We start from the raw sequence: 12,558 nt of genomic DNA, 5'->3' as shown, positions 1-12,558 counted from the left end.
AGAACAAGCCAATTAATTTTCCTGGGGGGAAAAAGAAAACCTCTGAGCTTTTTCTAATATACTTTTTCTGCAAGAATCAGCTGAAAACAAGAGGGTTTTTTCAGCTTCACCAACTGCTTAAAAATGTTCTCCTTACTTTAATAATAAAAGATCTCGATGCTTCTCTTAACAAGTTACCACGACAAGTTGCAATCTGTTTATCGTTTCTAATTGCCTACTTTGAACAAATGGCATCTATGGTGCACAGTTTTACTGCACAGGCAAGGCGAACGCCTGCGCAGCTGGTGCAGGTAAAACAGGCGCGTTTAGCACTGTGGATGATCCTTGCCAAAATCTTAAGCTTCTGAGAAGCACGCCTGCTGGTTTGCTCATCAGCGAGAGGTGACTTCATTATGAAGAGCAAGGCGGCTTTGAGCTGAGCAGCAATACTTGATGAGCCAGCCCACCAGGGTAAGTGACTTTACAGGGTCAGCTGCAACACTTGTCCTATGGGCTCTGGTGGAATGCTGGACAAGTGTGAGGGAGAAGCAAAGCAGGCACACAGGAGTACTCGCCTGGAGTTTCTGCAGTGGTTAACCGGGGAATATTTCCCCTGCCTAGGCTGTCACTTTCTGAACCATCAAACACGATTGTCCTTTAAACCTTTTGTTTGCAAGAACCTGCACAGAACAGATCTTTGCAGTTGCTTCCCAGTTAGTCCTACTCTGTGCATTGTACCCGCCACCTAGGTATGCTCCCTGTATGGCCATGTAGCGCACCCGAGAACAGCTTTATTCACAGCGGTGTGCGTGCTGCTTAAATTTATCCTCCGTCTTAGCTGCAGTTGCCCATGCCTAGTTCCATTTCTTAGCCTTCCCAGCTCATGATCAGTGATCATATTGCTTCTCAGGGCTGCTTGGCCCCCGGTGCAGCACAGCTTTACTGTGGCAGCTGCAGAGGTGAATGGGAAGCATGCGGCAGCTCCTTCACTGGTACAAAACAGATGGCATAGCTGGTGATCAGCAGAAATGCACAGCGAGAGCAGTAGCTCTACACACTTCTACCCCCCATCAGTTTGGTGTGCAAGCTGAACTTTATTGTGAGTGGGCAAACTTGTTATTAGGCCATAAGCGGCTGTGGCTCTGCAGGAGGGTTCTGCCATCCCCAGTTGTGTGCCTGTGGCTTAGCTTTGGGATGTAACAGCCCGTGTTGCGCATGCATAACGTTGGGGTTCATGACCAGCTCTCCCCTCATCTGCACTGTGGAAATAAAAAAACTGACATGGCATTTTTCTTACGAAGAGGCAGAATGGGAAGAGGGACACGACTACTGAATTACTAAACTGCCCTTAGCAGAAGACATTAATATGTTAATGACCTATGTCGTCAGCTGGCCTCAACTATTCACCATAGTTCCACAGTACTTGCACAGATCATACAGAAGCGGACTATAGCATTTCTTCACAAAGGGATGCCATTGTCCACATACTATTTAATTGTAAAGTATGTTGTTTGGTCTTGGCTTGCTGTGAGTGAAAACCAGGGTGAGTTTTGGAACCGGCAGAAAAGCAGCTAGGGCTGTCTCCGATCTCACTGAAGGGCAGAGCAATGTTTTGAGAGGCAACCCCATCCTTCTGGAATAGCTGAGGCATGTTATAACAGTGCCGCGAACAGCATAGCACGTAGGAGAGGTCTGGTGTCATATGGGGTTCACTTGCCTAGTCTGGAGTAAGCATGGGTGTTTCTTGCTGGTGCGGGGGCACCACCTTCTCGTGGTTCTGCTTCACAGCCTCAAGGCACACACCTTTCGTTTTACTTTCTAGACAGGAATGAGTTTAACAAGGTAAGTACCAGGGCCTGCCAACACTGCAGCTCCTTAAGATCTACAAGAAGATACTGTCTAAGCTTTGTTTCCACAGTAGAAATGCAGTAGCAGAACAATACCAGCCTTGCTGCTGTAGTTATACTGGTATGTATTCCCCTTCTGGATGTTTGTTTGTTCCAGAACAACTGTAGCAGTCTAACTATTCAAGATAAGGGTTCTTTATTTCAAGTGACAGAGATTGATTAATGTATAAATTTCACAGGAAAATGTTTTTCTTAACATCTTTTTCCATACAACATTACGTGTTCTTGTGCATGATTTGTACCTGAAATGAAATAAAACATCTTAAGATGGATTAATAGAAAGAAATAACTTATAACAAAGAATGTTTCAAACAAGCTGTAGATAATGTTAGGCTGTATATACTCTATACACTTCCCTCCAGGGGCAGTATCTTTTTCATGTTTAAAGGTAATGAAATGTAGCACGGACAGATGATCTATTTTCTTAAATAAAAATCTTTTGTGCAAAAGATTTAATTTTATCTTGCATCATATCTGATTTCTGTAGGAACATTAAGAGGACAACGTTTTACAATTCTAAATCAGTATTTGTCTTCATCAAGGTATTTTTGTTCTGTTCTAAGACAAGCAGTTTGTTGAACCCTTCTGACGGCACACTACTGTCTTCGTCATCACTAAATGTAACCCAGTGACTGAAATCTTTCAAGATGGGGAGTTTTGAATTTTCTGGAGTGTGTGCTGGAGGAGTAGCTGATGCCGCCTGTATGGGAAGTGGGCAGGAAGAATCCGTGGCCAGGTCCAAAAGATTGGCGTTCTCTGGAAGGGAGCTGGTACCTGAGAGCCGTGGATGCTGGCTTTCTGGTACAGGAGGGCCCTGGAGGTTAGCCATCAGTTCTGCAGCATTTGGTGCCAACGGTGTAGCTGTGGCTCTTCCTGGGCTGGCAGAGGCTGTAGGAGCTGAGAGAGCAGCCCGTGCAGGGACAGGGGAGTTCTGAGTCTGAGGGCAGAACCCCGGATTGTTGTTGTTGGAGTTGAACATTAACCCACTAAAAAGTGGGTTGTCACTGCTCTGGAGAACGTGCAGATGAAGAGCTGCAGGAGCCGACTTCTTTCTTCGCGGTGGCACCTTTGGGGCAAAGGAAGCATTCTGCGGAGGCAGTGTGATGGCCTCAGCCGTGCTTGGTGTGGGGGGCTGCCCTTCACTGCTCCCCCTGCTCTCCTGAGGCTTCCCAGCTTGTGGCGTCCTGGGTTTAGGGACTGGAGTAATCTTGGTCGGACTAAGAATAGCTCCGGCTTCTAGACAGGGCTCTGGCAAGCCAAAAGGAGACTGCACTGTCTGTTGGTCAAATTGCTCTTCTGTAGACATAGGCTGAGGGGGAAAAGGAACAAGAAATTTGAGAACAAAAATGGTACCTTAAACTGAGTCACTTCTAGTGCAAGTCTTAGTGATGGCGTTACGGAGAAAAACTGACAGAAACTGGAGGAAAAAAAAAAAACAAAACCAAAAAAAAGCACAAAACAAAACAAAACAAAAAAAAAACACACAAAAAAACCAAGGCAGTACAAAGCAGAGGCTTGACAGCACAGGCTTACACCATGCCTGCCTGGTTTTGTTCTTGTGCATCGTGCCTTGGACCAGTGGTTGTTTACAGAGTGCTATTCGAGGACAAGGATCCTACAGCACATTCATTCCCTGTATGAGAAATACATCTCTTTCTGACCATCTCTCTCTCATGTTAGGATTTTGCTCCAGGCCAAATTATCACATCTCTCTGCTGACTGATATTATTTAAGAGAGAATGCATCGGGAGGGCTGAATTAGTGGGGCCAATCGCACAGGCCTTTGGGTATGTAAAATACATATGGTTGAAGGACAATTAGCTTAAGCTAACCCAAGAAATGCATTAATGGCTCTGTCATGTCTCACTGATGCTGGGACCGGAAGCTAAAAGTAAGCTCTCAAAGTACAGTCTAGCATATATATATGCAACATTTGAAAATATATAAATAACTGGAACGCAGCTCAGTCCAAGAGGGGAAGGGCTGCTTCAGGTTTCTCACACTTAGTGTGACTGAATGGAAGCATTTTAATTCTCTATTACTCTCCCATAGTATTAAAAGATAATATACAGGCTTTTTAATGCAGTCAAAATATTTAGTCACTATTTTGTGATGGCCATATCCCCTGCCACTTCTGTCTATCTGCTGCTGTTAAGTTGCCTACATTTGACTGCATACTTTTTTAACGATAGAGGTGGATTGGGTAGAGGTTTTCAAGTACACAACTCCCATCTGGACTCACTCAGATGGAGGAAGGAGTGGAAGTCTGAAGCAGAGCCAAGCTGAAATAGATATATTCCTGCAGGAGATTTCATGTAACTAACACCAAAATCGCTGTCCCCCTCAGCACCTTTCAGGAGTGCCCTGGGAATGGCAACAACATAATATAAACAGACCATTCCTTGTTACTGAATGTTTAAGGGAAGGGCACACACTGTGTGGTCTGGTTTTTCTCTTTTGTGAATCTGCTAAGTAGAGATGGCACAAAGTCCATGATAGAGAAGGGGTGAATGCCTTTACAAAGGAAGGTAAGGCAGGAGTCCTAACAACTCAGAACAGAGCTTCCTAGCAGAGGTTCTGTCAAAGGAAAAATATAAAAGGTTGTATTTGTCTCTCTCCTACTTAAATTGCTTTCACCATTAAATACTCATTTTAGCGGCTCTAGCAGTGAAGAACTATTATCTCCATGTAGAGACATGACAACGAGACAAATTAAAACCCCAACACCTACAGGTTTGTATTTTTAAGAACCTGAACTCTCGAGCAGAATGCAGAATCCAATGTGAAAGGCCAAATCCCAATATAAGGTCTGTGAGAAAAGTTAGGCGTTTCCAAACAAGACACAGCTCAGCATACTGATCAAGAAGCTGCCACAAATCAATACAGAGCCAACCACTCATGATGTGGTCAAAAGTAAACATTGTGATAAAGAAAGGATGAGTCTTAAATCCTGACAAGGTTTAGATGAGCCAGAAGACAAGTAATAGAATTGAAGAGAATGGACTGACAAATAGAAAAGCTGAACATGGCTGAGTAAGGAACTCAAGGCTCTTTCTCCTTTCTGGTCTCCTAGTACAGTTTTATGCCTCGGTGACTACAATACACAGAATCATTTTACTGCCTGCTGGCTAAGTACTTTAAATGACAAGACTTCCTACAAATTGTGTAACAGCCCACCCCTCTTGCCATCGTTCACACTGTGTGATGGAGGCTGGATGCATTTTGCTGCAACTATCTTACTTGTTCCGCCTTGGCTCCAGTCCTTTGCAGAGGTACTGGCTTCTTCGTAGCTGGAACTTTGGGTGGCGGGCGATGAGGCACAAGAACTGGTCCTGCCTGTGACCCTTGCAATGGTGCTGATTTTGTGATGCTGGGAAGAGGCTCGGGTTTGGTATTCATTTGGTTTCTAGTTGTAGTGGGCTTTAGTGCATCTTCCTCTAGTCCTAAAAAGCAAAAACAATTAGCATCTTGGCTTGATTGGAATGTAGCTTGAAGATAATTTCTTTCACAATCATGTTTCCCAAAATGTGCATGGCTAAAGGCAATGTGCTCAGGCCGGGAAGGTTGGTTTTAGAAATAAACACAGACCTTTGCAATCCTGTCACATTGTAAGAGGCAGTTAGGGAAAAGCTCCCCTGTCTGAAATAATTTCGTGCCAAAACAGCAGTGCTGTGCCACCACTTGGCCAAGTGGATGAATTGACTGGCTGGGAGTTCAGGAGTATTGGACTCAAGCCCTGAGTCTCCTTTTGCCCTGGTTTCCTTGTCTGGGTAATCAAGATAATGATACTGAGCGCATCTGGCACTTTGGGAAGAAATATAAATGCCAACTGGTGGTACAGCACAAGGGACTGGAAGTGATGCTGACCGGACTAGTTTCCTTACCAACACTGAAATTCATGTGAAATTCAAAATTAGCAGAAAGTAAAGCTGATTTAAAACCAAATGTACAGCACATTCTAAGGAACAAACATCAAGATGCCTTTATGGTATTTCTAATTAAATTGGAATATTCCTAACTGCATTTGCTCTATTTACAAGTGAAAAGGGATGTTTTTCTCCTAAACTGAGAGCCTTGCAAACTCAGGTAGCTATCTCAGAGTCACGCTGCATTCTTTCTCATCCATATAGCATCAGCAGAAAAACTACTTGCAACCCTGGGAGGTATATTCACATGGCCTAAGTTTCAATACCTAAGCTAGTTTCCTGCTCTAACCTGCTCTTGCAAGAACCTCTCTTCTCCAGGGATTACATAGAGACCCTACACACAGAGTAGCCTTTCAGCTTAGCTATTCAAGCTGAAGCGGTGCAAGCTTTTATCTAGGTTACAACCATACTTACTGTCCAAATGTGAACAGGATCCAGGTTATTTCTCCCATAGCTGTATTTGCTCTCTAGTCCTGCTTGGAATAGTGAGCATTTGCTAAATAGAGCAGCAAATATCCTTTATGCAACTCTGAGCTAACACAGGCACCATCCGTTTAGGAAGATCCCATCTTTACCTTTCAATTTTTCAGAATAAATCTGGCCATAAATAACCCAAGGTGCTCCTAGTAACAGCTTCTACAACAAAATATACAACTTAAGTAATCTTGAAAAAAAGGTTAGTATTATCAAAACTGACAGAGAACACTAAGTACAGTCTTTCAAGAATGTGTATGTCAGTGTTCAGGTGAGCTTCTGAATAGAAATACATGCATCTGGGCTATGATGGGAAGGATGAATACACCTACAGTTTTCTTTAAATAAAGATCTTTATAAGTCAGTTAGAAAGCTGTGCTCACGTCCTTTAGCTTCCATAAGACATCTAATAGCTTCTTCTGCTTCCTCAGCTGTGGTGGTTTTGATCTGCTTGACGTTGTAAGGTTTACTTATTCCAGTCCGGACTTTAGGCTTTAAAAAAAATATGAAATGAGTCATCTTGAGAAAACTGGTTTTTCTTGTACACCGGTAATCTTACAGCTAAGCTCACACACCTGTAAAGTTCTGGTTTTGCCAGTGGCTATTCAGCAATCTAGAAATACTACGGAAGTGGTGGGGAGTTTTCCACAGATATTACATCTTTGTTACCAGCTGACAGACAGGCTAACGGCTTACTGCCACAGCTAGACCCTTAGCACTTCCCTTGTTCAATACATTAGGGTTCTCATCCAACAAGAGAGGAGTCAGGAGGTGTTTTCACATTCTGTTCTTGGTCTTCCAGTCAGAGGGCTAGCAGCCTTGCTGGCAACGGTCAAGACTTTTCTTGTATGCTGGGCACTAGCATGGCCCATCAAAAAGAGGTGAGAAAAGAATTAAAGCACTTTTTCATGGTGTTGAAAATTCAAGCTAGCATCTGTCAGAAAGCAGCATATGGAATAAACTAACAGTGCCCTGGTCTTGCACCATTCTCTCTCTTTCCCTCTTCGGCCTTTCTCATCCCTGAAAATTTAATAACATTTTTCTGGTGCCTAGCAGGCCCTACAGCCTAGTATTATATTACAAGAAGTTCATCTGTGCATTTCCAGCTCAGGCACGTGATGGACTTCCTTCCTTGTATGACAGGCGCATCATGTACATGATGCTCAATGTCTGTGTGGGTGGGGGAGATGAGGACAACACTAAGTGGCCATGCTGAGCAGAAGGACTCACGGGCTGCTGAGGGGCTCCGGGCAGCAGTTTTGCCATTGCCAGGATGGAGCAGGTGGAGTGGCTTCCTGGAGAGAGGGAACCATCTGAGGGGGACTTTTTGCCTGATGTTCCCACTGAAAGAGGAATAAAAATGGATTTTTACATTCAAGAGCTGGTACAACATTTTATCTGCAATTGAGCAAAAGCAATGCGCTTTGAAATTGTCTGTGATAAATAAGAGAGATGCTGTCACCCTCCCTGCTCCTCCAGGGACAGACATATTAGGCAAGACCTTGAGTCCCTCTGTCTGAGTGCCAAGAGCAAGACACTTTGATCTAGGAGGAGTGATGGGCCGAACTGTTACTGGTCTAATCTAAGGTGAAAAAAATCTCAACACAGAATAAAATGCTGAAATCTTACACCATTTCAGGAAGCAGTTTCCTGTTAGTCTTGCTTTCATTTAATCAATTCAATAACCTCAGCTGAGCATTAACATTGCATTCCAGGCACAGAAATACAGACACCAGTGTTGTCACTCCTGTGCAACAGACTCAGAAATGAATGGGAATAACCCCGAAGAACTCATCTTCCAGCAGTGAGTCTGACAGAACCTTTGATTTAAGGCTGGAAAATATACAGAGAAGACAGACTTTTGGACTGCAAGAAAAATATGATGTATAGCATGCATCATACAGAAGGCAAAGATGATTATGCTGATCTAGCAATCAACATTCATCCAGAAGTAGCCATAAAAACAGGAGCGGCATAGCGCTGATGGCATCTCAGCTAGGTAGAGCTCTGGTAAAGAGCATCACTTCTCTGTGCCTCACTGAAAATCATAAGCCACTTTGCATTTCTTTCATAAACACAAAACCAGCAAGAACTGCTTGCAAAGCAGGAAAGGACAAAAACTGTCCAGAACAGGTATTTTGTCAAAGCTTTTTAAAAGGAAGATTACAATTAAGCCAGAAAAAAAACCAAACTGTAAGAAAACAGTCGGTGTCTTTGGAAGTCAGCAGGCATAAATACTGATATTTATTTTTATTGCTACAAAGTGGCTGGTCAACTCGCTAACCTGAGTGATTAGTATGAAATGTATGAGCCATTCCATCCTCACTAAAGGCATTTTTTGTGGAGTGTCTGTCATCCTAAAGACAAACTTCTGTTGCTAACTGTTTTCACCCATTGTCAGGCTGAAACAGACTGGGAAGCAAGTACAACTACCTTGACAGCCTGACATTTCAGAACAGGTATTACTTTCTTTGCCACCCAGAAATGGCAGGCAAAACTGTTCAGCTGGGACCAACACAACATTAAAGAAAGCTGAACTCACCAGGAGGGGGAGGCCTCTGCGGCGGCTGAAGTGGCCGAGGCCTGGTAGGAATGGACAGAGACCTGCTTGGAGGCCGGCGGTGGCGTTCCCCACTCGCTTCCAGCTCTTGCTTCAAATCAGCCAGGTCTGTATCATCTAGGGAAATTTTAGAAAGGATCTGTATTAGACATCCACTGGGTGAAACGCACTAAATCTGGGCGGTCAGGAGAGAGGTGATCATGAATGGCAAGCCTCAATCAGATACCTCAGCAACACAACATGTCTCCCTTCATATTGTTTTGCTCTCCCCAAATGTCTCCCTTCTCTCACTCCAGGAAACATCTACCCTCTTGTCAAATGCTTCTTTCTCTCCTTTTCCAGCATTTGTCAACTGTTTGTTCCGACAAAGACTGCCTCCATCTGATTTCAGGGTTACTAGTCATCTTGTCAGATTCTGAGCTTTTCACAGCCCAACTTGGCAGCAACCTGCTCTCACTCAAACTGTGTCACGGCAGCCACGAGGAGGCTAGTCATGGTCAAGCCCTTCTCTTCCTTCCTGAACACAGGAATTCCCTCTGAGGATTAAACAACTCTCCGTGGTCAGAAAAGTTATGTTTTATGCCAGAGAAAAATCTGTCTGAATGGCTCACTCATCACATCTCTGCTTTCCAGCAATGTCTCTTAACAGGTACACCTGCCTCAATCTGATAGCGCTTGGCTGCACCTTACATGTCTAAGCTATTACACAGTCTTTCATCCTGTCTAAGCCTCTCTGACAGCTGGAGAGGCAAGGAGTAGGGATTGCTTTAGTCTCCCAGCCTGCTGAAGTGAGAGCTTTCACTTCAGTTCTCTCACCTCTCTTCCCAGCCCATCCTTGCAGCTCTGTTCTTTAGGGCTCCAAAATCCACTGGGTTTAGTTTTGTCCCTGCGGTTTGGAGAGGATGGGGAAGAAATTGTGGTAGCAGCAGTCTCTCATACTTCAGGCATTTTTATGCAAGTTCCTGTTTTTCAGAAAGCTGTGCTCTGCAGGGAATACTGAGCTGCCTCACAGTTTCCTACACCCACTCAGCAGCGGATGGCAGCCACAGAGACAGAGCCTGTGATCTACACAACCTGCCCCCCACCTTCTCTCTGCATTTTCAGTACTTCTAAGCTACTGATACAGGCTCATCAGCAGGATCCAAGGAGTCATGCAGGCACCTAAATGCATGGCTTGAAATTCTGGAAGTAACACTGAACACAAGACAAAAACCAGCCACCACCACTCTATCCCTTCCCCTAAAAGGCTGCTGGGTTTAGGCAACAGCTCCCAGGGACATCAGTTTTGTGAAGCTATGCCCTTCTCTGACCTCAGAAACACACATACGCACTGTTCTGCCTGTCACTGGTTTCCATCTGTGTCTAACACTGGCTACACAATCATCATGCCTTTGATTAGGAGTTACGTGGGCAGAATTGGAGGCTTATGGAGGCATCTGAAATTGCAGAGACTTTCAAGATGGATTGAATATATCGTATTCTGAGTTGTGTGAGATCATGACCCCACCTTGACCTCCTTCAAACTATATTTTATAATCTCCCTTTACTTTGTGATATTTTTTGTGGAGAAGAGTTAGTGTGGGTGAAAAGAATCACTGCAATTCTCTGTAGCTTAATGAATCATCACACAGTAAGCCAGAGGTGTTTGGAGGGCAAGGCATCCTATAATACAAAGTGATTGGCTTCACAGTATTTAATAACGACAGATTACTCCTTGGCTCAGGGCTAGGTTTCTGGGTCTGGCCACACTGTACCCAGCCCTATCACTCAAGGTGGGCAAGAAAGCTGTATATCACTCTGATTGTTTGGAAAATCTGTCTGTGTAAACTTACGAATTTCATTTAATCTTTTTGAACTCAACTTCTAACTCAACCTTTGAAGTTATTAAAGTTCTCACTTTTATGTCAGAAGACAAAGCACTTCTGAGAGAGTGCAGAGACACAGCTACTGAATCGCTTGCTTTCATCATGAGGTGTTTAATATGTGACCCAGCCTGTCAATGGTTGGTCACTGAAGCGTGTCCTAATCACATCCCAATATAAGACCACCACTGGCTCGGCTATTTCTTGCTGCAGTTTTTATCTGTATTCTGTTGACAGCTTTACCTTCTCTTTACCAAGTCATTTCACAATAATGAGCAAACAAGCCAGGTGACCAGGAAAAAAGGTAACGTATTTATGAAGCACTAGAAGTATTAATATGGCTGTTGTGTGAACCTTGACTTCTTCAGAAATGAATAAAATAGTATTTAGGAACAAAGGAGAAACTTTAGGCTTCTTTGAAGTAAGTCATTTGACCACAACCACCTCCTGGACTGTCCAGCCTACACCTGACTGCACTGCCACAGCTCAAAGGACAGGCCAAGCCCATCACTGAATCAACAGGATTCCTTTGGTTTGATTTTGCTCTGGTCCTCACCACTAAGAAAATAATGGACAATTTTTTGTTGTATGGTCTGGTGCCAAACACCATCAAATGAATAAAAAGACTTAACTTCTCTAATTCCTATAAAAGGAAACTAGCATTTTTCAGCCCTCCTGCCTTGTCCTGGCGTAGAGAGGAGGAGGATCTAAGCTTTATTATTTGTATTGCTGTTATGCCTGAGGGCCTCAGTTACAGTCACTAACTCAAGGGGTGGTCGAGCACTGTATGAACATGTACCAAAAGGATGATCCTTATCTTTAGAGGACCTACAATGAAAATATAAATGAACAGGGAAATAGAGACAAAAGGAAAAAAAAAAAAACAAAAAACAAACCTTCAGGTCTTACTTTAAGGAATACAGATTATTTACCTTTACACAGCCGTGGGTTTCGTCCAGATTTGTTTGAACGACCTACGGATGCAGAATGTCCACAGCCATCAGGCATACCTTCTGCTGTGTCTGCTACCAGGTGTTGACACAAAGCATCATCTAAATAATCATCTTCATCCTCCACTATATCACCTGAATTAAAATATTAGATAACAAAGACTTAGTGAGCAAATGCATTCTCTGTCTCTTTCTACTACCAATCAATTAATTTAATACACGTGTTGGGCAAGCTTCTTGTGTAAGCCATGTGTTTCATTACAGTCTGTTGCTGTACAGAACTGTACCATACATTGGATTTGCTAACATATGTTATAACACTAAATTGATAGGCTAATCTACGCAACAGTTTTCTTCCCAGGCACAGGGCCAGGTCATGGCTTTAGTTACAATCCTCTTTTTAAGAAGCATGCCTTCATTACAAATTAAGATACCACTAACACTCATACTGTACCTTCTCAGTGCAACCAAAGTCAGTGAAGCGATTTCTCACAACTTAGCTTAGAAACCTGCTACTCACCTTCTGACTCATAGTCCAAACTTGAAAAGTCAAAATTTTCTTCCAGAAGACAGGAGTTTGCTGTGGGGGACATGGGGACAATGCTGTCCCGTTTTCGAGCAATTTCCTCCTGAAGGCCCTTTAGCCAGTCCTTGGTCTTGGGCCGGATCTTCACTGTTCTGCCTCTGACCTAATGCAAAGAAAGAATTGTTTCCCCTTTGCCGAGCAACATCACAAAATGAGAACACCTGAACGCCTGATTCTTATGAGAATAAGCAAGTGCTCCCAGTCTATTATATAACTGCTTCAGAAACTGATATAACTAAAGCTTCATTTCAGAAGCTAAATGAAAAGGAAGTACTCTTCCTATCCCCATAACCAAGTTTTCAGACTGTAACAAT

The 12,558-nt window shown here is 43.5% G+C and overlaps 1 protein-coding gene across 2 annotated transcripts in view; it reads right to left on the bottom strand.

The window, feature by feature from the left end:
• Positions 1-2,005: 2,005 nt before the first annotated feature.
• The window catches only part of SYNJ2 (synaptojanin 2), a 67,364-nt gene continuing 56,811 nt past the window's right edge, over positions 2,006-12,558 (bottom strand). For both annotated transcript variants that reach the window (XM_064447099.1, XM_064447100.1), the window contains 7 exons: positions 12,179-12,347; positions 11,641-11,793; positions 8,829-8,963; positions 7,517-7,629; positions 6,670-6,778; positions 5,127-5,329; positions 2,006-3,195 (listed from right to left, as the gene is read on the bottom strand). In XM_064447099.1, coding sequence (XP_064303169.1) covers positions 2,395-3,195; positions 5,127-5,329; positions 6,670-6,778; positions 7,517-7,629; positions 8,829-8,963; positions 11,641-11,793; positions 12,179-12,347 — 1,683 coding nt within the window. In that variant the 3' untranslated portion in view covers positions 2,006-2,394. The remainder of the gene's footprint in view (positions 3,196-5,126; positions 5,330-6,669; positions 6,779-7,516; positions 7,630-8,828; positions 8,964-11,640; positions 11,794-12,178; positions 12,348-12,558) is intronic.

This window comes from Phalacrocorax carbo, chromosome 3 (assembly GCF_963921805.1).
Source record: "Phalacrocorax carbo chromosome 3, bPhaCar2.1, whole genome shotgun sequence".
NCBI lineage: Eukaryota > Metazoa > Chordata > Aves > Suliformes > Phalacrocoracidae > Phalacrocorax > Phalacrocorax carbo.
The sequence above is the reverse complement of the archived record's forward strand: the minus strand, read 5'-3'. Positions and strand labels throughout refer to the sequence as shown.